The following is a 25,021-nucleotide window of genomic DNA, read 5'->3' on the forward strand; positions in this document are numbered from 1 at the left end:
ATGGTTCACGTGTTAAAAATTAAAAAGTGATTATATTCCAGGAACATTTTGTTAAACTTGCCACTAATGTGAAAACTCTAGGAGAAGCGGCCAATGTCGGGCTGGAAAATATTCAAAAGGCGATACCTAATGCTTCTGATCTACAGGTACAATATAAATAAAGAAAATCGAGAATTGTTCTATTATAGCTTGATTTTAGCTAAAATCCACTCAAATATCAAAGGCGATAGCCGATACAGTCGAAAATTCAAATAAAGCTTTTGACAGTATAACAACAGCACTACCTGATCCTACTAATTTTCAGGTATTGTTATTAAACACAGAATTATTAAAAATGAATTTATAAGTTTGCCAATTTGAAAATTATTGCGGATAAACCGGTCGCTTTAAAAACAAAGATATTAAATGGTACATTCCATGTCAAATCACTCAGGCAAAAAATTTTGGATCTCCGATTTGTCTGAAAATTGGTATATAGCTTCTGCGGGACGTAAAAATAAGATATTTAAGATCAAAAAAATCTTCTTCTTCTTTTTTTCTCAAAATGTTATTTTATGCGATTTTACAGTGATTTGGTGTTTATTTAAACAAATTTGCATTTTCTGTCGTAAAGTATCAATAAAAAAACATAATAATTTAATGAAACGGACTCAAAAATGTCATTATATGGCATTATAACAAGTTACTTTGAATCAAAACAAGTTTTTAATCAAATTTTAAAGTGTAAAAAACGTTAGAATACCGTTTTTTACATTTTCCTCCATTCCCAAAATACATCAACATCGATTTGGCTGAAAATTTGCCCACATATAGCTAAAAGATAGGACTTTAAGTGGTTAGAAGGATTTGAGTTATATTACAATACCAAAAAAGTTACATGCAGTAATATCAGACTCAAAAGTATATATTAGTCCAGTCGGGATAGCATTTGACCTTGAATGCCGAGCTGCCCAAAATTTTATTTTTCTGATCTTTAACGGAGTCAACAGTAGCCTAAATTTAAAATCACGAATGAATTCCTCCGTTACGTTAGCCGCCATCTTGATTTTAAAGGAGAACCTGTTTTGCTAAATATCTCCGCCATTTTTAACTTTTCGACAAAAATGGAAGGAACTGAAATTGTTCCAAATAAATCATAATTATAATTATTACAATTTCTTTTTAACAGTTTTTGTCGTGAGGTCGATATTTTCGAGTTAATTGTACTTACAGTAGACGCCTATATTTTTGACTATAATATTGCATGTAACTTTTTTGGTATTGCAATATAATTAAAATCCTTTTCACCACTTAAAGTCCTATATTTTGTCTATATGTGGGCAAATTTTCAGCCAAATCAATTATGACGTATTTTGGGAATGGAGAAAAATGTAAAAAACGGTATTTTAACGTTTTCTACACTATAAAATTTGATCAAAAGCTTGTTTTAAATCAAAGAAACTTGTTATAATGCCATATAATGACATTTTGAGTCCCTTCTATTAAAATATTATGTTTTCCATTGATACTTTACGATAGAAAATGCAAATTTGTATAAATAAACACCAAATCACTGTAAAATCGCAAAAAATAACAATTTGAGAAAAAAAGAAGAAGAAGATTTTTTGACCTTAAATATCTTATTTTTACGTCCCGCAGAAGCTATATACAAATTTTCAGACAAATCGGAGGTCCAAAATTTTTTTTGCTCCAAAATTGAGTGATTTGAAATGGAATGACCCAAATATAAAATAAAATTATTTTTAAGTAAAATCTGAACATATTTCTCTGTAGTTTCTACATTGTCACCTTCCTGTATTTTGAAAATCATGTACAGTCGGAAAAATGAAAGAATACCCATGAACGAACATATAAAACACGCTGTATTTTTCTGTCACCTTGTCACAAAGAAAATTGTCCAGTGCAAGTACATGTAATAATAATTATTACATGTACTTGCGCTGGCCAATTTTTTGTGTGACACAGTGACAGGAAAATACAGTGTGTTTTATATGTTCGTGCATGGGTATTCTTTCATTTTTCCTACTGTATTTTGAAATCGTTTGTTTGTTAGGAAATATTGCAATTGGTTTTCAATTTTGTATTGTTCGTCTTTATAATAATTATATCAACCAATTTAAAAGAGTAAGAAACCATAAATTAGAATTAAAATTTCGTGTAATTAAGACTATTATATAAGACTGTTCAAATGTCAAATTGGTATTACTTTGTCATCGTCAAACTAATTCAGACCTTTTAGAAACAATCCCAACAAATTACGGAAGCCTTAGCATCTACAACTGAAAATACTAGCAAAGCATTTGCTAGTATTAAAACTGCATTACCAGATCCTACCAAACTTGAGGTAATATTGTGGAAATAAAATTATATAACATTTTTTTTAAGCATCTCAATTTTAGGAGCAATCCAAAAAAGTTAGTGAGGCTCTAGTAGATATTGCGGAAAAGTCTACTAAGGCTTTTGACACTATTTACAGTACTATACCGGATCCAAAAACAATACAGGTATAGCCTTCCTATAATAAATTATAAGAAATCACTTACTAGTAATTCCTAATTTTAGGATTCTTCTAAAAAAATAACAGAAGCAATAAGTACTGTAGCTGAGGAATCTTTAACTGCATTTAAAAGTATTGAGAGTTCTTTACCGGATCCCCTAAAATTACAGGTATATTTGGAAATAATATTTCATGTGTATTAAGAATACTAGTACTTCTCTAGAACATTTTTGCAACTGTAGTATGAATTATGGTAAAACAGTATTGTTTTTTAATCAATGACATATTTCAGTTGCAAAAATGTTTTAAAAACAAAATAAACACACAAAATTTCAGGAAAAAACTAAAGAAATTACAAGCGCTTTAACTAAATCTGCTGAAATCTCTAGCAAAGCATTAGAAAGTATTATAAGTACCGTACCAGATCCTCAAGTTCTTCAGGTAATGGCAAATTGTTTTGTTTTATTTTAAATACTCTCTGAATTCCTCTCATATTATAGGACAAGTCAAAGCAAATTGCAGACTCAATTACAGATTTAGCAGAAAATTCTAATAAAGCCTTAGAAGGAATTCACAAAGCTCTACCAGATCCCTTACAAATACAGGTAAAAGTTCTTAGTACAAAATATTTACTTATAAATAAAAAATTTTAAAAATATTGTAGTCGAAATCTAAAGAAATAACCGAGCTTTTAACAAATGCAGCTGACAGTACTCTCAAGGCATTTAGTACTATTGAGAGTGGGATTCCCGATTCAATAAACATACAGGTAGTTATTAAATATTATACGAACGGACTAAAGTAATGGTTTTACCAAAATTTTAGGCAGGTACCAAAAAAATTACAGAAATGCTACAAGATGTAGAAAAAAATTCAACTAAAGCGTTAGAAGATATTAAAACGGTACTACCAGATCCAGTAAAAATACAGGTATATCACTTGTCAACCAATTTTTTGATTGATTCTAAACTTACACATTCTTTAGAATGAAACTCAGCTGATCACTAAGGCACTAGCCGACACGGTACAAAAGTCGAATGAAGCATTTGAAAGCATCCAAAAAGCGGTACCCGGTGTACTGGAAATACAGGTATATTTATGTACATGGATTTTACATCTATTTAAAAGTTATCAACGTTTATATTTTAGAACAAGTCGACTAAGATTACGGATGCATTGACAGAAGCTAATGATAAATTCACTAAAGTATTTGATAATATTGAAAGTGTATTACCGAATACTTTACAAATAGAGGTAAAATTTTAACGTTAGTCATCTAGGGAGTATTTATTTTTGAGAACCATAATTTTAGAACAAATCCAAAGAGATTTCTGATGCCCTAGCTAATGCTGCTGAAGTATCAACCAAAGCTTTTGATGGAGTGTTGAGTGCGCTTCCTGATACTGACAAAATAAAGGTACGACAGACCTATGAGATCTGTCAAAATTACACAGTAATCACAATTAAATTTATTGTAGGAACAATCGGACCATATTACACAGGGACTCCTTAAAATTAAGGAAGAATCTACCAAAGCTTTCGAAAATGTTCAGAATGGTTTACCAGATCCCTTATTATTTCAAGTACTTATATTATTATGTTCTAAGTATATTATTACAAAAGTTTTTATTGAATCATGTTAAAAGTCAAAGTTTTTTTATCGGCTACATGTATTTATAAGTGTGTCTAGTAGTAGTACTGCATGCCACAATGACTACCCTGTACTTTCTTTCATCCTGGCCGCACCATTTTAGTCTTATTTCATCTATATACTGCAGGGCATCTTTTTTCACTTTCATTATCCTCCTTATCTCTTCATTTGATATCCCGCCTCTTCTTCAGTCCACAGCACCTCCTTCAGTATTCCATTTCTATCGTCAGAATGCTCGTTTGGTTTTTTTGTTTATGATCCAAATTTTTACTGCATATAAATATCATCATGCTTCGTATTATTGTTTTGTATACTATTCTTTTTTTATTCTTACATTGCATTATGGAGTTGTATTAGACACGATCTTGTTTGCCCCGATCTATTTTTTATCTCTGCTTCTATCGTTGCGTGTTTCGGGTTTCGACATTATAATATTTAAATTGCTGGGTTCCTTTTATTTCTATGTGTTTTTCTATTTCCAAATATTTAACGACTTTGAAGACTTTGTAAACTACCTACATGTCTTATCGTACTTTGTGAAAGATTATGACGTCTTCCTAGATCTTCTATTAAGAGTGCGAGTTTTCATATTGTACATAGAGTAGCCGATAAACAAATACTGAAAAACAATATACTTAGCATTCCTAAAATTATAGAACAAGTCCAAAGACATAACTGAAGCTTTAACAGCAGCAGCTGCAAGCTCTACTAAAGCTTTTGAAGCAATTAATTCTTCATTACCAGATCCCCTAGACCTAAAGGTATTCACTACATATTTGTATAATATACATCGCTAAAGATACATATATTTTAGAAAAAATCTGATCAAATTATAGATGCCTTGAATAAGGCGAACGAATCGTCCAACACATCATTTGATAGCATTACAAATCTTCTACCAGATCCAACAAAAATTCAGGTATATATTTAATACTTACTTTTTTCTCGCAGTACAAAGTTAATGTTGTAGGAAAAATCCCAAATCATTGCAAAAACTCTAACCGATATAACTGAAGAATCAAATAAAGCTTTTGACAGAATTAATGATATAATACCCAAACCAGATGGGCTGCAGGTAATACATAAAGTATGTAATATTCTATATAATATAATAAATCGATTAAACTTGTAGAGTAAATCCAAAGAAATAACTGATGCGATAGGAAATATAGGAGAGACTTGTAACAAGGCGTTTCAAAATATAGAAAGCGTTTTGCCAGACGCTACTATAATACAGGTATATACAAATTATGGTTCTTATATATCTAATAAAATAATATATTGGATCAAATTTCAGAAAACGTCAAATAAATTATCAGACTCAATTAAAGATGCCACCGAATCTACAGATAAAGCTTTTTTGGATATACAAAATTGTTTACCAGATCCAAAAAAGATCGAGGTATTTGTGCCATGTAACAATAATTTTATAACAATAATAATTAAAGTAAATTTTAGGCTCAGTATACAAATATTAAAGACTCAATATCTTTAGCAAACAACAAATCTCAACAAGCTTTCGAAGGAATTCAAAGTATGTTACCAGATTCTAGTGAAATAGAGGTACTAGAATAAAATTTGAACAACCTTTCAGCCTATTAACATATTTGATTTTAGAAAGAGACAAATAAAATTGTAGAAATATTGGCGAATGTAACAAAAAGTTCAAACAAAGCTTTTGAAGACATAAAAGCGCATGTAGCTGACCCTATAGAACTACAGGTAAATCAAAACAACAAATATAAACAATTTACACAATTTGTTTATTATTTGTAGGAAAAATCACAGCAAATTTTGGATTTGTTAACTAAAACAGTTGATTACTACAATAATGCTTTAAAAAATATCAAAGATTCTGTCCCAGATTCATCAAAACTTCAACAGGTTGAAGAAGAAATTGTTAAAATAAATACGGACTCAAGTCAGGCAATTGAAAATATCCTTAAAGTTTTAAAAAACGAGCCAGATTTGCAGGTAACAACTTATAGTAAGTGAAAATCTTTAAAATGCACTTGAAAATGACTTAAATGTCACTTGAATATGACTTGTGTTACACTTCTTTGTCTTTGTTAGCTAATTATCAGTATTGGCTCTCCAATCCGTGGTAGATCTTGGGCTAGGATCTCTTGATCTAGATCCAAAATTCAGAGTTGATATAGACTAGATATTTATATTTTTTCCAGTCTCTCTATTTGCTGCCCACACAAAGTTAGTTGTTCATTATTTGTCGGACCTTCTGATATTAAAACTTATTGATAAACAATAATAATATAAGACTAAGTTTTCACTCTAATGGCATATAAAACAGCATAATGCTATTCTACACTCCACCAGAATGAAAACAATGGGAACCTTCTCTGGTTACACCTCCGGGGCTTCTACAATATGCAAGTCATACGGATGCTGAGACTAAGGAAGATGAGGGAATTCTACAATTTACAATTTGCTTTTTCAGCATCCGTATGGCTTGCATATTGTAGAAGCCTCGGAGGTGTAACCAGAGAAGGTTCCCATTGTTTTCATTCTGATGGGGTGTAGAATAGCATTATATTGTTTTATATGCCATTAGAGTGAAAACTTAGTCTTGGGTTTGTTTTGGTTGGATCAGGGAGAGCAGCATATGTGCCTCCTGATGAGAGACTAATAAATTCCGAAACCGGTAGATAGTCCGTGTGTTGAGACCGCTCCCGTCTGAAAAAAAATTCTGATTCGGTTTCTTTGTGGATTCCTATTCAAAAATGTCTTCTTTAAACAAATCAGAAGGGTGCCGGGCGGAATTTTTGGGCAGAAATTGTTTAAACAATTTTTTAAACAAATACAAAAGATCATGTTTTTTTGCTCTGGAGCATATATTTTTAGATTTTTTGGGTCAATCTAAACAAGAAAGGTATCTTGTAAATTTTCTCAGAAATTGATAGTTTTCGAGTTATAGGCGATTTAAAATCTGAAAAATGCGAAAATACGCATTTTCGAGGCTTAAAAACTCATATTTAAATTAGTATTTTTGAGGTTGCCAGATACTTACATTGAAGACTGAACCTTCAGCTTCAAGATTCTGAAGAGTGATCGCGTCTAACTTTAATGTATAATGTTATTTTTTAATTGTTAAATATGCGTGTTTATCCGATTTTTTTGCCGGTGCGGCGCGCTCTATTTCAAAAATCTCCAATTTTTCTCCGAAAAATATTTTTTTAGATTCTTTGTGATGTTCTAAATAAAATATGTTTCTTGCCATTTTTCTGAAAAATTAATAGTTTTTAAGTTATAAGCGATATAAAATCCGAAAAATGACAAAAAAACGCATTTTCGGATTTTAAATCGCTTATAACTTTAAAACTATTAACTTTTGAGAAAAATGGCAATTAACATATTTTATTTAGAATATCACAAAGAATCTAGAAAAAATATTTTTCGGAGGAAAATAGGAGATTTTTGAAATGGAGCACGCCGCAGCGGCAAAAAAATCGGATAAACACGAATATTTAACAATTAAAAAATAACGGTATAAATTAAAGTTAGACGAGATCACTCTTCAGAATCTTGAAGCTGAATGTTCAGTCTTTAATCTAAGTATCTGGCAACCTCAAAAATAAATTAAAATATGAGTTCTTAAGCCTCGAATATGCGTATTTTCGCATTTTTCATATTTTAAATCGCCTATAACTCCAAAACTGTCAATTTCTGAGAAAATTTACAAGATACCTTTCTTGTTTAGATTGACCCAAAAAATCTAAAAATATATGTTCCAGAGCAAAAAAACATGATCTTTTGTATTTGTTTAATAAAATTGTTTAAACAATTTCTGCCCAAAAATTCCGCCCGGCACCCTTCAGATTTGTTTAAAGGGGACATCTTTGAATAGGAATCCACAAAGAAACCGAATCAGAAATTTTTCCAGACGGGAGCTGTCTCACCACATGGACTAAGAGGTGCTTGCTGCACTCTCTGATTGGACTAGAATATGGTTCGGCTGTATTTTCGTTTTGCAACGAAATTGAAAATGGCTATTCATTTTTAATAATAATAAAGTTCATACAATTTTTTGCATACACGATTACATGATGCGATCGTAACTTTTTTCCAATTTTAAAGCCTTTATATCTACGAACCTACCTAAAGTTATTTTCAAGTGTATTTGAAAATATTACATCTTCCAAAACAAGTTGTTTAACCATATATTCCAGAGCAAATCCAAAGATATTATAGACACAATTACAAATTCAATTGAAAGCTCCAACAAAGCTATCGAAAGTATTAATTCTGCAATACCAGCTGCCTTTGACAAGATAAATAAGTCTGTCCCAGATGTTTCCACGATTGAGGTAATATTCTCAACCCCATTAACGTAGTGCAAACTCTAGCTTGTGGTTTTTAGAAAGTTGCCAGTCAAATAGCAACTGAAGCTGAAAAATCCAAAAGTGCCATTGAAAAAGTTAACCAAGGGTTGCCACAGATTTTTGACGGTATCCAAAAGTCTATACCAGATGAAAAGCAAATAAAGGTAATAGAATACCAGCATGTTGGTAATATAGTTTAATTCGTTATATTATAGGAATTATCTGAAAAGCTAGTGAGTGATGCTACAAATTCAAGCAAGGCCATTGATAATCTAGCCAAATTTATACCAACTCTTTTCGATAACATTCAATCTTTTCTCCCACAACAAGATAAGATACAGGTACAATTTCAAACCATTTTGGTATATTTTTATTAAAGCATGAAAAAATTATAGGAAATGGCTAACATAGTAGCAGAAAGGTCAAAAATATCTACCGAAGCCATAGAAAATTTGGGCAGCAGCTTACCAAAAGCTTTTGAGCAAATCCAGAAGGTTATACCCGATTCAGTAAAATTACAGGTATGAAATGTGTGCACTATAATTCACTCAGTAAGCTTAAACTAACTCTATTATAGAATCTACTAAATAAAATTGTTGAAGAAGCTGAAAAGTCGAATAAGGAGATCGATGAAATGGTGAAGGTTGTACCAAAGTCTTTTGGAAACATTCAGAGTGCTATACCAGATTCTACAAAAATAGAGGTAAAACTGTTGAACTGTTATAATGTTTTTTTTCGAAAATTATTTTATTTTAGCAACTAGCTAAAGTACTAGCAGAAGAAGCAACCAAATCAACTGAGTCAATTGACAAACTTAGCACGGCTTTGCCTAAAGTTTTTAATCAACTTCAAACAGCCATACCAGATTCCCAGAAAATACAGGTACATTATGTTATATAAAAGTATACAGTGAGCGCCTAAAGGTTGCAATAAATTCATTTTCTCGAGAATGGACGATTTTGTAAAAAAATCCTGAAACAAGTCAATTTTTATTTTTAAATTATGACTTTTTGGCATATATATCATACTAGTGACGTCACTCATCTGGGCGTGATGACGTCATCGATGATTTTTTAAATGGGAATAGGGGTCGTGTGATAGCTCATTCGAAAGATAATTCAATTCTCTATTCAGTAATATAACAATTAACATAATCATTTATACAGGGTGCCCAAAAAAATTTTTGGATTAAATTTACTGACCTAAAAAGAAGAATGCAAGTAATTTATTTATATCAAAATACGATATACAGCTCTCAGAAAACAGAAAAAAATGTTTATTTGAAAATTAATCATTGCTTTTCGCTTAAATTAAATGTTCAAACTGTCATAAGGAAGGTGGGTGGCTGCTTTAATACTGAATTTAAGCAAAAATAGTATATTATTCAACGAGCATGTAATGATGGCTATTACTCACGATGATGAAGTTTGCGACACGAGCCGTAGGCGAGTGTCGTAATTCATCAGAGTGAGTAATAGCCATTACATGCGAGTAGAATACTATACTTTTCTACGACTTTTTTTATTTTAATTAGTAAAAAATTTAATTATCAACTACTCGAGATTTAAATTATAATAATTTACAGAAATACCTAAATGCTATTTACCCCTAGTACGTGGCTGAATAATTGGTTGCTTACTATTACTACATTCTTATTTATTGTAAAAATACAACTAGAAATAGTCAATATAAATTCTATTCGTCTTCGAAAAAATATAAGCTTAAATTTGTACCTACTGTCAGTGAATCTAATAAATAGGAAATGGCTGTTGTCGGTGGACATAATTTCATAATATATAGTTATAATGTATATTTTTATATTTACATTTAACTATATATAATATAATAATATATAACTATACATAATATGTTATAGCATATTTAACACAATATAACTTGAAAAACAAACACAATATTAGTTATAAATTCCAATTAACATAAACAAAATGCTAATGTCACTGTCACTAAATTAAATGATAAACGTCAAAATTTTTAGTAAACAAGATATAAACGTACAAAATATACTGACATTGTTACAGTTAAAATTCCTTTAAAAATTTTTCGAAGTTAATTATTGGTATAAATTACAATAATTATTGTATTAAATAAACAAGTTTAAGTAATTTTATTTGCAGTTTATATACGATTAATATTAAAAGTGGCATGCGCCACTTGAATCTAACTTCACCCCGTGAGTAATGACCCGTGAGTAACTTCAGCCCGTGAGTAATGAATTATTACTCACGGGTACAGTAATGGGTGCTATTATCTATGAAAAAATAGCGAATAATGAGCATGTAATTAAACGGTCGTAGAAAAACAATATTTATTTGTCAAATAAACATAATTTCCTGCTTTCGGATAGGAGTAAAATGTATTTTGGGTTAAATAAATTACACACATTCTTCTTTTTCTGTCAATAAATTTAATTAAAAAAAATTTTTTTGGACACCCTGTATAAATAATTATGTTAATGTTTATATTACTGAATAGAGAATTGAGTTACCTTTCAAATGAGCTATGACACGACCCCTATTCTCATTAAAAAATCGTAGATGACGTCATCACGCCCAGATGGGTGACGTCACTAGTATGATATATATGTCAAAAAGTCTCAATTTAAAAATAAAAATTGACGTGTTTCGGGATTTTTACCAAAAATCGTCCATTCTGTAGAAAATGAATTTATTCCAACCTTTACGTGCCCACTGTATATTAAAATTTAGCTCTGTTGCTTTTGTAGCAAATAAGTGACAACGTAGTTCAAGAGCTCCAAGTAACGAAAACCAAACTAGACGATTTAAACACTAGTTTGCCAAAATTGTTTGACGACATACAAACTTCTGTACCAGAGATATCAGAGATACAGGTACATATAATTCCGATTTCTGTACTTCTTGTAATTGTTACAATTTAACTTTTAGACAAAGTCCAAAGAGATTATTGAAGCACTAGCTTCAGGTTCCAAAAATTCAAACAAAGATTTGGAAAATATTAAGACTGTTTTACCACAAGTATTCGAGAGCATTCAGACATCTTTACCAGACCCAATAAAAATACAGGTAAAATTTGGCCTTGATTTTGAACTAAAATTAGTATCCTAAAAGGTATATATTTTAGCAAGTTGCCGCTAATATTAAAAACACAGCTGAAAACACTACGAACGCTTTGGAAAACTTGGAAAACTCTATACCAGATCCTGGAATCATACAAGTAAATCAAATATCACACATGGTTTTACTTTATTTAATATTAACTATTTTAGGAGAAATCTAAAGATATTACTACATTACTGAAATCTACAATTGAAGACACTAATAAAGCATTTGATAATATCAAAGAGCTTTTGCCAGAATTTGTAAAGATACAGGTATATAATAATTCAATATTAATGAGACTTGATAGTGGAAGTTATTCTTTTGTTATTTCAGAATAAAACAAGTAGTATTGGGGACATGTTAAAAAATAATGAAAGTTCATCTGACGAACATCCTAAAAACACTACAAATAGATATATTGATTTGGATTTTCAGGTAGTCGTATTTAAAAAAATTAAGTTCTTTATTACCTAATACAAGGAACTTTGGGCAGCAATCAATGATTCAAAATGATTTTATAGTAAAGTATTCGTTTTTTCTTAATAAATTAGATAATATATATTTCTCGGCATTGTTCAAGTTTACAAACGTTTCCTTTATGTTTTCCGTGTACTTCACTACTTATCCATTGAAGTAAATTCACTCTTGAATGGAACCTACTTCAGTTCTACTCCATAGATCTTACGTAGTATTCTTGCAATTGAACAATTTCTGGCTATGTGTGGCTCAAACCATTGACCTAGACCGATCTAAGCTCATAAGGTCCAAAAACTCTTAAGCCTATCTGAACAACTGACAACACTGTAGGCTATCAACTCACTTACTCGCAGTATCATTACATTGATCTCTATATAGCCTAATAAAATAAAAAAAAGTCAAAATGTAAATTCGTACAGGTTAAAACAAATTTTATATCAAAGTTTAGGTGGGTACAAAAGATATTTTCAAGAAAGTATCCAAATCATACAAGGGGATCATTGTTTAAATAATTAAGAAGGGGTCATTTTTGTAAAAAAAAATACTTTTTTAACTGCTGAGGTAATTCACTTATTAATGAAGGTCTATAGGATTTTTTTCTGAAAAGTTGAAGGATAAATCTTTCACATAAGACTTACTAAATTAAATTTGACCCCCTATTTATTTAAATAATTGTATATAAAACTTTAAAAACAAATTTGCAAAAAAATATTTTTAGCGTTTTAAATAAGCACTATAAAATATCTTATTTTACAGACTAAGTTGCGATATGTTACCAGTATTAAGCAAAAAAAAATTGGTCAAAAATATTTAATATTTTATGAGATATTTAATTTGTTTATTAAATGTTAATATATTTTCAATTGCAAAATCGCGGTTGTTGCCCAAGAAATATTCACCTGCTTAAGATCTCATTATTTTTATTTTTATGTAAGTTTTTGATAAATGTATTGATAAATTCAAATTTAAATTAAACTCCCCCCTAAAATGGCATTTGAAAATTATTCAAATTTGTTTATAATTTGTTTTTTTAATAACGTCGCAAGGATTAAGTATTTTGAAATGCCGTTTCGATAATTGGATTCCTGGGAATTTTTTACTAATTAAAAAAATTTTTTTGTCGTTTTTTCTTCTTCTTTTTTTTCTTGGAGTTATATTACTACGGGCCCCTTTAAGGTTAAATTTTATTAAGAATGTCGAATCTCTTAGTTGTAGATTCTAAACCTAAAAATATTAAGATTTAACTCAAATCTCTTAAATAAAATGTGGCTACTTACTGAATTACAGGGTGTTTTATTTAAAAATTTAAAAATTATTTTTACCAAGCAGTTTAAAACTATTTGACGTATCCTTATCATACTTGGCAGAAAGTGTGGCTATTATACACCCTACCAAATTGTGATTAATAAACGTTTCTAGCTAGTGCCAGAGGCGTGCGACAGGGGATAGTGAATGATTGACCTTTTCCAAATTCTACGCCACTGAGGGAATTACTATTGTAGCAAAATTTTTCGATTCTCCAATACTTTGTATGTAAATAACTTTATTGGTATCGATAAAGTCATCAGTTTGAGAGATATTGGAAGTTTAAAATGAATCAATGAATGAATCAAAATAAATATGCCGTTTCATTTTTAACGTCCAATATCTCGAAAACTAATGACTTAATCGTTACCAGTAAGGAGTATATTATTTACATAGAAAGTATTGGAGAATCGAGCTAAAATAGTAATTCCCTCAGTGGCGTAGAATTTGGGAAGGGTCAACCATTAACTGTCCCCTGTCGTACGCCTCTGGTGGTAGCTAGAAACTTTTATTTATCACAATTTAGTAGATTGTATAGTACTCACACTTTCTGTCAAGTATGATAAGGATACGTCAAATAGTTTGAAAGTGCTTGCTAAAAATAATTTTTAAATTTTTAAATAAAACACCCTGTAACTCAGTAAGTATTCACATTTTATTTAAGTGATTTTAGACCAATCTTAATATTTTTAGGTCTAGAATCTACAATTTAGAGATTCAACCTTCTTAATGAAACTTAACCCAAAAAGGGCCCGTAGTAATATAATTCCAACAAAAAAAAAGAAGAGGAAAAAAAAGACAAAAAAATTTGTTAATTAGTTAAAAATTCCCAGGAACCCAATTATCGAAACAAAATTTCAAAATATTTAATCCCCGCGACGCTATTAAGAAAACAAATTATAAACAAATTTGAATAATTTTCAAATGGCATTTTAGGGGGAAGTTTAATTGAAAATTGAATTTATCAACACATTTATCAAAGATTTACATAAAAATAATAATAATAAGATTTAATACAGGTTAATATTTCTTTGGCAACAACCGCGTTTTTGCAATTGAAAATAGAGTAATATTTAATAAACAAATTAAATATCTCAAAAAATATTAAATATTTTTGCACCAATTTTTTTTTGATTGATAATGATAACATACCGCAACTTATCCTGTAAAACAAGATATTTTATAGTGCTTATTTAAAACGCTAAAAATAATTTTTTGTAATTTTGTTTTTAAAGTTTTATTTATAATTATTTAAATAAATAGGGGGCCAAATTTAATTTAGTAAGTCTTATGTGAAAGATTTACCCTTCAACTTTAAAGAAGATAATGCTACAGACCTGCATTAATAATTGGATGACCTCAGCAGTTAAAAAAGTAATTTTTATGCAAAAATGACCCCTTTTTAATTATTTAAACAATAATCCCCTTGTATAATTTGGATACTTTCTTGAAAATATCTTTTGTACCCACCTAAACTTTGATATAAAATTTGTTTCAATCTGTACGAATTTACATTTTAATTTACATGTAGTGTCATTTTATTTTACTAGACTAATATAGTTATTTGGTCACCTATTATCCCCTTTTCTTTAAATTGATGATATGTATGATGGATTCCACTCATCTGGAATCTACCCCTCTGCTTTGATTTTATTGAATAGCACTCATATTAAGGATATATTATTATAGTTCTTCTTCATATATCATGTTGTCTTAGAACGTTGGTTACCATCATAGCTATTTTAAATTTATTCACTGCCACCCTTACCAGCGTGATCGTATCAATACCATACCAATCTCGCAAGTTCTTCAACCATGAGGTTCTTCTTCGTCCTGGACTGCGTTTGTGTGCTATTTTCCCTTGCATAATATTTTATAGCAACCTGTATTTGACACCTCTCATTACATGTTCGAAAAACTCCAGATTCCTTTTCTTGATGGTTTTGTAATCTCAGTAGTCTTGCTGAGACGTTCTAGTGTTGTGGAGTTTCGAATCTTCTCCACCAGGCTCTGGCCTGCTCTATTCTGGATATTGCACCTTCATATTTCCATAACATAGATTCCTTTTTTACAAACAAATATCTTTCAGGAGTAATAAAACAATTATAAAATATGTTCTGGATCTATACAGGGTGGTTCATCTTATCCGCCTCGGTCTCTGTACGGAAAACCACTTGATATTTTAAAAAAATTTCTTCACAGAAATATACAGGGCCATTAATACTACAATCTAAAAATAATGTGAATTATATAGGGTGCTCCAAAAAAGAGAGGTATATCAAAGTTTTATTTTTTCTTATGGAATCCTTTTGACATTATTGAATTGACCTTAAGAAATAAGCTATACTTTCATAAGGGTTCCCTATACCTAAATACAGGGCGTTTTGATTTATTTCGATTTTTATAAAAATGTAAGGTTTTAGAAAGAAATAAATATATACGAATCTAAGAATCAGTAACAAATTCTTTCTTGGATCTTAATAATAGGCTATTTAGCATACTTAAACAAATGCTTATTGCAACAAAATTTCTTAAAGGATGGTCAAAATATCAGATTGTTCTATTACCAAATTCAAGCTGTAATAAGTTACTTATTTTAAATGGAACACCATGTATCTTACTAGTCTATCGCGTAGAAAATTTACTTAGCTTTCAATTCTTATTAGGGTTTCCTATACCTATACCTTCTCCCTTCATTTTTTAAATATATAAATATTTCCTAATTTGTAAGCTTTAAAAATTAGAATAAAGTACTTATGTCGTGGTTATGTACATGTACCTTAGTCAAGATACTTTCATTAATAAAATTCACATTTTTATCATTTAATCACAAAGAGTGTTCTTATTTTAAATGACATACTCGATATTCTATTCTTTATAATGGAAGATATTTAAAATCTCTTCAATTCCATGTAAACATTCTCAATACACATGTTATCTGTAAATATAAATTCCCATGTTATCCTGTAAATACACATTTTTACATATTTTTGTACAATAGGCTCGTTTTCGTCAAAATAGCCATTGCATTTAATTGTTTGTAATTGCGATTCAAAGATTCAAGCAAAAGTGGTGTTCTTAAATTTACTTAATAACTGTTGGATTAAGATATGGAAAATACTTATACGGAATGAAATATAATTTACATATCTTTCAGAATACGGTATCTAATATAGGGTATGCAGTTTAATATAAATATATTCAATGTCACATGTAGGCTAAAATCAATTAAAATAATACAACACTCTGTGTGATTACATGATAACAATGAAAATTTTATTAATGACAGTATCTTGTATAAGTATATTGCCGGTGTTGGTGATGTGTTGTACATAACCACAACATAGGTACTTAATTCTAATTTTTAAAGCCTACAAATTAGGAAATCTTTAAATATTTAAAAAATGCAGGAAGACAGGTATAGGAAACCCTAATAAGAATTGAAAGCTAAGTAAATTTTCTACGTGATAGACTAGTAAGATGCAGGGTGTTCCATTTAAAATAAATAACATAATACAGCTTGAATTTGTTAATAGAACAATCTCATATTTTCACCACCCTGTGAGAAATTTTGTTGCAGTAAGCATCTGTTTAAGTATGCTAAATAGTCTATTATTAAGATCCAAGAAAGAATTTGATACTGATTCTTAGGTTCGTAGATATTTATTTTTTTCTAAAACCTTACATTTTTATAAAAATCGAAATAAATCAAAACACCCTGTATTTAGGTATAGGAAGCCCTTATAAAAGGATAGCTTATTTTTTAAGGTCAATTCAATTATGTCATCAGATATACGGCATTTCATAAGAAAAAATATAACTTTGATATACCTCTCTTTTTTGGAATACCCTGTATAATTCACATTATTTTTAGATTGTAGTATGAATGCCCTGTATATTTCTGTGAAGAATTTTTTTTTTTTAATATCAAGTGGTTTTCCGTACAGACACCGAGGCGAATAAGATGAACCACCCTGTATATGTTTATTTATGGAATTTTGTCTTCTACTTCTAAAAACCTAATATGGAACTTAAAGTATTACCAAGGTTCTTGTGTATTAGGTTATAAAAGTAACTTTTTAAAGCATTCTTTACGATTTGCACGATGATTTTATCCGATTTATTAATTTATATTTAGAGGACGTCCCAGGAAATGGTAGAGACCATTACAAATGCAACAGAAAACTGCAACAAAGTATTAACAGACATACAAAAAGTAATGCCTGACCTGATAAGAGTATTAGAAAAATCTACTCAAATGGTAGATAATCTATCAGAAGCAACAAAAAAATCTAATGAAATAATAGCAAAATTGGAGGTAAATTGTTCAAAACTATTGCTAAACTATGATTCATGGGTATTTTTTTCTTATTTATTGTAGAACACGTCAGCTAAGTCAACAGAAATATCAAATAAAATTTTAGCCGGACTAGAGGTAACCCATCTAACTAAAAGATATGACTAAATTGTGTAAATATTTTAGTATTAATAATTGTTATTAATTTTATATGGATCTGATATTGTATTTTTACCAAATATATCAAATGCCTGCAAGTTCTCTATATGTATACTAAATAACTAAAAGAACTTATAATACATACAAATTAACAAAAAAATTGTACGCCTACACAATTTGTTTCAAGAATACGAATGAAATAATAATTTTTAGCTCTATGTACTCGTCTATACCAAAAATGTGTTATTAGTACCGACTTTATGAAATATTTATAATAACCAAGTGAATAACACCAGCAAATATTATGAAATAAAGTATAACTCTAATTATAGCTCGCACAAAAATAGATGAAAACAAAAAGATGGTAGGCAACTGTAAATACCTGTCTCTGACCTTTTATTTTGTTGTAGCGCATTAATAAAAGTCAATAAAAAGGAAATACGTATCTTCGGTTGTCTTTCATCTTTTTAGATATATTTTTATTTATTTTGGTACGAGCTTGTCATTATTGATATACGTTCGTTGACATATCCTATGATTTTTCTTTAGCATAACCTATACAATAAAATTTATCTTTTTAGTCCCTTAAAATGTTACATTTTTTAGGCCATACCTTGCATTTGTTAAAAGAGTTAATTTTATCTTTTTAATGTGTAGGGCGGATCAGTAGAAGCTTATGTTTAAAGTTTTTGGGGTCGCCACCCTTGTCCCCCGGCCGCCATCTTTGAAAAGGGGTGCAAAGTGGCTTCGCGCTATATCTCGTAAACTACCAACCCTACGTAAAATTTAATAAAACATGAAATGTAGCAAATTAAATTTTCTACAATTTTCTTTTTATTACTTTTTATCGTCAAGTGACGAACAAAAAAGATATAAACATAAATAAGTAACATTTTTTCAACAAGTTTCCTTTTGGAAACTTGTTATACTATTTTAACTTTTGGAGGTTATAACTTTTTTTTCAGTTCGTTTTACAATAAAATAACATAGAAATTTTGTAAAGGGTTTTTCAGTGAACAATTTCCACTATAAAGGTGTTTAATTCTATTTAGTTTTCTGGCTTTTACAGCGCTCCAAACTTGACCAGATTCTCGAATACTCATAGGGATACAATAAAAACAAAACGTTACTAACGTTAGACTTACAGCCGGTTTCCGAAACGTTATTCAAATCTCCGATCATCTAATCGGCTGTCAGATTTGATCAACTGTTAACCTGTGATGGGTTTCTCAAACGCCAATTATTGTAAAATTGCATGATCATAGATCATGTAATCGATGATCTGACATACGATTTGGTAGCGATACTGTCACAATTGGCTGTTATCCTTCAAAATTTCAATTATATTAACCTCTAAATCCAAACTTGTATCTTTAGATTCTAAAGGTGCATTCTCTCTTACGTACTGTCACTTTTGTTTGGAGCAAGAATTGAACGAGAGCATTTTAAAAATGAGGCTAGGTTATGTGACGGGAGTTGGAGATATAAAACAGTTTATTTATGATCTATAATATTTTATAATCGTATTTTCATTTTTGGTCTATATATTTACTTTTTATATTTATTTTTAATTTATTTACCGGCTGTTTTATTGTCTTCAAAGTTAGCTGCTATAATTTCTCACACGTTTTCCCTCTTATTTACATCGCTATAATCATTATGTTCTGCTTTTTAGAGCTCTGGCCTCTCAAAAAATAGCTCTATGAGTCTAGCATCCTTGTTATCTTACATTTTTAAAAGAAAAAAATATAAATTATATAATAAAATATAAAAAATGTCCGAGATATCCATGTTCTGCAAGTTAAATAAATATTTTAAATTATTTCTTCCATAAAAAAATCTTATTTTTATTGAATAATATGATTTATATCATTTATATATGTGTTATTTGACAATTTTTTCCCGGTATTTGTTAATTACAGTAATTAAAAAACTAAAAAAACTCTTAACAGCTCGTTAATCGACGGATAGTCGCAGATTAGGTAACAGTCCATTTTTACCGCCGTTTGACAAGCGAAACTGGTTAATCGACCTTTCGTAGACTCAAAACACTCATGATCGGCTGTTAACTAACGATTAATCTTTTGTCAGGTGATCGACTATTGTTAAAACTAGTTTGGTTGACGTTTCTGACGCATTTAATCTATTGTTAATCGTCGATTACATAATTTTTGAGATGATCATCCTTTCGGAAACCGGGCGTTACTTTTCTATCGTAATATTTGTTTATTCATACAATTTATCATGATTTTAACATTCCTATGCTATTATTAATCTATTTTTTACCTTTCTCCCCACTATAAAACTTAGAACCCTAAGCATATATAACAAAGGCCCAATAAGTTGTTTGAGGACAAATTCGCCGGTCCAGAAGAAGAATGACGCAACCCCAAAATGCAAAATTCTTCAGAAGAGAAAAAATATTTTTAAATATTTAAAATAGGGATTAAATAAAGAGTAATCGTCCAGGAGCATCGGTATGGCGTTTGTTTTTTGACAACGATGGCTTTTATTTTCATCGATATTGGTTCGAATTTCATTTTCTTAATTCAATTGCCCCATTTTCATTGCGTCATTATTCATCTCGAATAAGGTCTAACATAGCGCGTATTTCAGTAACGATGCAACTACTCTAGAGGGGCTCAGCACATTTTTACAGTTCGGTCTTTTTGTATCATCTTTACATAGTATTTCAGAAGTTAATTGCGCAATAAACAGGAATTGACTAAATTTGCAGTTACGTCATTTTTCTTCCGTACCGGACTAAATATCTGCCTGCTATTACTTTTATTATTTATCCTAGGTGACACAGCAGGCGGTCCACCTCTACTTAACTTATTCTTACAGTTGTGCTACCTATTTGGCCACGTGCAGTCGTATTAAAAATTGTAAAAAGTATTTTGAGTTTTATAGATAATACTATTGAGAGTCCTGTGGGTAAAATGTATATTTTTGTGATTAGATAAGCATTCTGTTTTTCTTTTGTAAGAGCGCACCATGAGTAGTGGTTATTTTATTTGTAAGAAACCTCTAGGGAAAATTATTTGTCAGTTTGAAAGTTGAGCCATCTTTACTCACTGTTGTCGGCGAACGTTTTCTCGTCTCTATATATGGCGGAAATAAAGACGATTCTCTGGAAATCCTGAGACACAAACGTTTCGCTAAAACAGTGACAAAAAATGTATTTAATTCTCACTTCCTCCAGCACAAGATGCAGTCCGTTTCCACAGACTCCGAGTGTATCACCAGATTCGGTCATGGCTCGGTAAACATTGTGAGCCAAAAAATTGGGGCTGGAAAAAGCATGGAAAATTTTGGATACCAATCAAAATTTCCAAGCCTCCAGTACCCCCGAGACACAACATTCGCAGATGACACAGCTATGTTAGTCACAGATGAAAATCCCGCAACAGCTACCGAATCTCTTCAAAGGCATATTAGGAACATTGAAAAGTGGACAAAGAAATGGCGAATAAAGATCAATGAATCAAAATCACAACATATCATATTTACAAAATGTCGTAAAATATCGCCTAATATAGAAATAAATAACAAAGCAATTCCAAAAGCCGAAAGCGTTAAATACCTTGGTATGCACCTGGACAAAACTTTGACATGGAGAACACATATATGGAAAAAGCGTCAACAGTTAAATTTAAAATTTCGTAACCATTATTGGATACTGGGCAGAACATCGAAGTTGTCTATACGTAACAAACTGTTGGTATAAAATACAATACTCAAACCGGTCTGGACCTATGGGATCCAGCTATGGGGTACAGCAGCAAAATCCAACATATCCATAATGGAAAGATTACAATCCAAAGTGTTACGCTCGATAACAGACGCCCCATGGTTCGTGTCAAACAAATACATTTATTGTGATCTAGAAGTACCTACGATCAGTGAAGTGATAGTTCAGTGCAGTGTTCGGTACATAAAATGCCTAGAAAGCCATCCAAATGCCCTGGCAATAAACTTGCTTGATAATAGTCAACAAACTCACAGACTAAAACGTAAAAATCCACTGGACCTTATTTATAAACAAGTTTTATACCTCACCGTAATTGTGTTTATATTTTAGCTATATGTATTGTTTGTAAATGTAAAATGTATGTTTGTATGTAGCATATTATCAGAATGTCATGTTTGTTCCATACTAGAGGTCCAGTCATTGGACTGACCTCTCTAACGTCAATTTTTTTTTATTTCAAACCCCAAAGACGCTTATTGTTAGAATTTTTATAACTAACAGATTGCTGAATAAACGTTTCAAAAGAAAAAGTACCCCCGAGCTTATGAAATTCATCTTTAGCAGATGCAATGGAAACTGGAAGTGCATGTGGTTGCCGAAAAGCAGGCCTCAAATGTTCAGCAGTGTGCCTCAGTGCCTCGATTGGGGTGGTGAAAGTTGCAGCAACATCGTGGACATATCAACATTAATGATTGAAGAAAATTAATTGATATATGAACGACAATGACGCCAACTCTATCTCTCATTATACCACAAAAATTCACCTCGGATACTTATTCAGGTCTTGGCTCGCAGCCTGGACCATCTAAAAAATAATAACTACTATAATAGATCTTTTTCGACATATTTATAATAATAAATAATATTATTTTGTCTAGAACTTGTCCGTGGATTAGGCCTATTGGAGATACCACACAAAAATCGCGCCCCAGACTCTACCTCATAGGTGGCCGGGAAAAGGGTTAAAAATAGCTTAAAAATAGCATAGAAATGTGAATATTATAATAAATAAATATATAGATAGAAAAGTAAGCCCAAGGTTTTGTTTTTATTGTATTCCTATGAGAATTCGAGAATCTGGTCAAATTTGGAGGGCTGTAAAACCTAGATAAATAAATAAAATTAAACAATTGTATAGTGGAGATTGTTCGGTGAAAAATCCTTTATAAAATCACAATGATGTTATTTTATTGTAAAATGAACGGAAAAAAAGGTATAACCTCAAAAAGGAAACTCCTTACAAAATTTTCTCTTATTTTGCTTATAACTTTTTTGTTGGTGTCTTGAAGATAAAAAGTAATAGATATAAAATTGTAGAAAATCTGCTACATTTTATGTGCAACTAAATTTTCTGTATGGTTTCTAGTTTAGGAGATACAGCGCGAAAGCCCTATGCACCCCTTTTTCCAAGATGGCGGCCGGGGGAAAAGGGTGGCGACCCCAAAAATTGAACTTAAGCTTCTACTCATCCCCCTACACATTAAAAGAAATAAATTTGACTCCTCTAAGAAATGCAACCCTAAATGTAACATTTTAATGGACTATTTACGGTTTTGAAAATTATTTCCCACCCAGAGTGCTAACAAAATAGCTAAAGGCTACCTTGTTAGCAATATAATATTGATTACATTTTTTTATATTATTATCTTTTAAATATTATACATACTCAACAATTTTGCAAAGTCTAAACGATACAATGATAAGTGAATATCTACCCTCGACAAATTATTTCGCAGTGTAGAGCTAAAGGATGTTTCCGAACTGGAATGTTTGAATTAAACATGAACCCGTCTTTCCGTCTGTTTCGTCGGAAATACACCCCAATGCTGTTATGTGCTATGAGGTGCTAAAGCTTGGCACTTAGGTCGTAAAACTTGCCTCAAAAGAAGTTTTAAGATCTTTTAAAGAGTTGTTACAGACGTTTTTAAAAAATCATCTTTATTTCCCAAAACTCAATGGGGCCTTCTTGATATCCTTAGATTTTAACACTAGGTAGCTTTTTTATTTGAGATAAAATGTTTATACAATTAATAATTCATCAGAATAGATCGCAACATAATTACAATTAGTAATTTTTCTAAACTTTAGAGCTTATATTTTTTGTTCTTCGGAAATATTACAGTGCGGGAACACTGTATTTATAAATAAACTGACTTAAAACTAACAGTGATACGAGTAATAATAAAGTACAAGATCAGAAACGAAGACTCACGAAAAAGAAACATAGTTAAATGTCGTGGAAAGAGATTGAAAATTGAAATGGAGAAATAAAGAAAAATAAGTCGGTTCAAAAGATGGTGAATATAATGAAAAGTGGTAACTGGAGTATTTCAACAATATTATGAAACAACTAGAAACATAAAATATGAACTTTTGCATTGAATAATACCTGCAAAGATCAAAGAGAAATGCAGTCCGGGGGGAAAAGAACATCGGTGTCACCAGAATGAAACCCTCCCCCAAACATTCTACTAAAGTCATGATGGCAAATATGGCAGACAAAATAATATTCAATGATGGTTAACGCTCATGGAACTAGGAGAATGTTGTTTATTTTCTAGATTTAACATTGTCTTTAGAGACAAATGATTTTATTTGTGATTCAACGTAGTTGGACATGGCAGAAAGTTGATGAACACTTGAACAATTGAAAAGTAGAGGGAAAAAAGTGTTGGGAAGAAAGAGGAAATCTTGGCTGAGGAATATCAAAAATTGGAATAACCTCAGGTTTGAACAGATATTTCACATTGTAAAAGATAGAGAAGCTTTTAAAGAAGTGATCACCAACCTCCGTTAGAAGACGACAGAAGAAGAAGAAAATTATTATACTGAGCACCGATATTTCTTCGAATAAAATTTGGTGTGATGATGCGGTACGCATATTATGATCACACAAAGCAATCAAGAAATTGTACTCGAAAGAACACAGCTTTTACATAATATTACCACTATCTATGGATGTACAGAGATGCTATTGTCCTTTCCATGAGCATTTTTCAGTGCGTAAAAAATGATAGGAAAAAGGGTAAGTCCGTGATAATACACATTTATGACATTTATTCTAACATGACACTTTAGTTAAATCTGACAGTTTTCACATTTTATTTTCAAGTTGGAATAAAAACAAATCAAATGTGTTTGTTACATTTATAAAATGGTATTTTCTTTGATTTGTATAGTCTTATAAATTATACAGATTATATTTGTAATATTATTGTCTAATTAAAAAAAATATTTTTTTTTATTATGGCGCCATCTATCGACAACTAAAATAACTAGAATAAATGTTATAAATGTCACCGACGAAATGTAATCACCGACGTGCCTTTTTTTCTGTCACATACAATTTAATGCGTTAGAAAGAAATCGAAAAACTGTGACGCACTGAAAGATGATCATGAGAAAAAGAATACTTACATAACTACAAATAATTTTATAAGCTCTTC

At 30.5% G+C, this 25,021-nt stretch overlaps 1 protein-coding gene across 7 annotated transcripts in view; it reads left to right on the top strand.

Annotated features, from left to right (window-relative positions):
• LOC114327866 (uncharacterized) overlaps positions 1–18,322 on the top strand; it is an 88,663-nt gene extending 70,341 nt beyond the window's left edge. For 2 of the 7 annotated variants that reach the window (XM_028276578.2, XM_050651319.1), the window contains 34 exons: positions 42–146; positions 200–304; positions 2,240–2,344; positions 2,400–2,504; positions 2,563–2,667; positions 2,834–2,938; positions 2,998–3,102; positions 3,162–3,266; positions 3,323–3,427; positions 3,483–3,587; positions 3,647–3,751; positions 3,810–3,914; positions 3,976–4,080; positions 4,805–4,909; positions 4,963–5,067; positions 5,119–5,223; positions 5,281–5,385; positions 5,446–5,550; positions 5,607–5,711; positions 5,766–5,870; positions 5,925–6,122; positions 8,333–8,470; positions 8,524–8,649; positions 8,701–8,826; positions 8,881–9,006; positions 9,063–9,188; positions 9,242–9,367; positions 11,229–11,354; positions 11,410–11,547; positions 11,606–11,698; positions 11,751–11,855; positions 11,917–12,018; positions 17,504–17,683; positions 17,747–17,858. In XM_028276578.2, the coding sequence (XP_028132379.2) occupies positions 42–146; positions 200–304; positions 2,240–2,344; positions 2,400–2,504; positions 2,563–2,667; positions 2,834–2,938; positions 2,998–3,102; positions 3,162–3,266; positions 3,323–3,427; positions 3,483–3,587; positions 3,647–3,751; positions 3,810–3,914; positions 3,976–4,080; positions 4,805–4,909; positions 4,963–5,067; positions 5,119–5,223; positions 5,281–5,385; positions 5,446–5,550; positions 5,607–5,711; positions 5,766–5,870; positions 5,925–6,122; positions 8,333–8,470; positions 8,524–8,649; positions 8,701–8,826; positions 8,881–9,006; positions 9,063–9,188; positions 9,242–9,367; positions 11,229–11,354; positions 11,410–11,547; positions 11,606–11,698; positions 11,751–11,855; positions 11,917–12,018; positions 17,504–17,683; positions 17,747–17,830 (3,894 nt within the window). In that variant the 3' untranslated portion in view covers positions 17,831–17,858. Of the gene's footprint in view, positions 1–41; positions 147–199; positions 305–2,239; positions 2,345–2,399; positions 2,505–2,562; positions 2,668–2,833; positions 2,939–2,997; positions 3,103–3,161; positions 3,267–3,322; positions 3,428–3,482; positions 3,588–3,646; positions 3,752–3,809; positions 3,915–3,975; positions 4,081–4,804; positions 4,910–4,962; positions 5,068–5,118; positions 5,224–5,280; positions 5,386–5,445; positions 5,551–5,606; positions 5,712–5,765; positions 5,871–5,924; positions 6,123–8,332; positions 8,471–8,523; positions 8,650–8,700; positions 8,827–8,880; positions 9,007–9,062; positions 9,189–9,241; positions 9,368–11,228; positions 11,355–11,409; positions 11,548–11,592; positions 11,700–11,750; positions 11,856–11,916; positions 12,019–17,503; positions 17,684–17,746 lie in introns of those variants that run through there. The other 5 variants (XM_050651321.1, XM_050651320.1, XR_007698212.1 and 2 more) reach the window with 4 other exon arrangements.
• Positions 18,323–25,021: the final 6,699 nt, after the last annotated feature.

Source organism: Diabrotica virgifera, chromosome 5 (assembly GCF_917563875.1).
Source record: "Diabrotica virgifera virgifera chromosome 5, PGI_DIABVI_V3a".
Taxonomy (NCBI): domain Eukaryota; kingdom Metazoa; phylum Arthropoda; class Insecta; order Coleoptera; family Chrysomelidae; genus Diabrotica; species Diabrotica virgifera.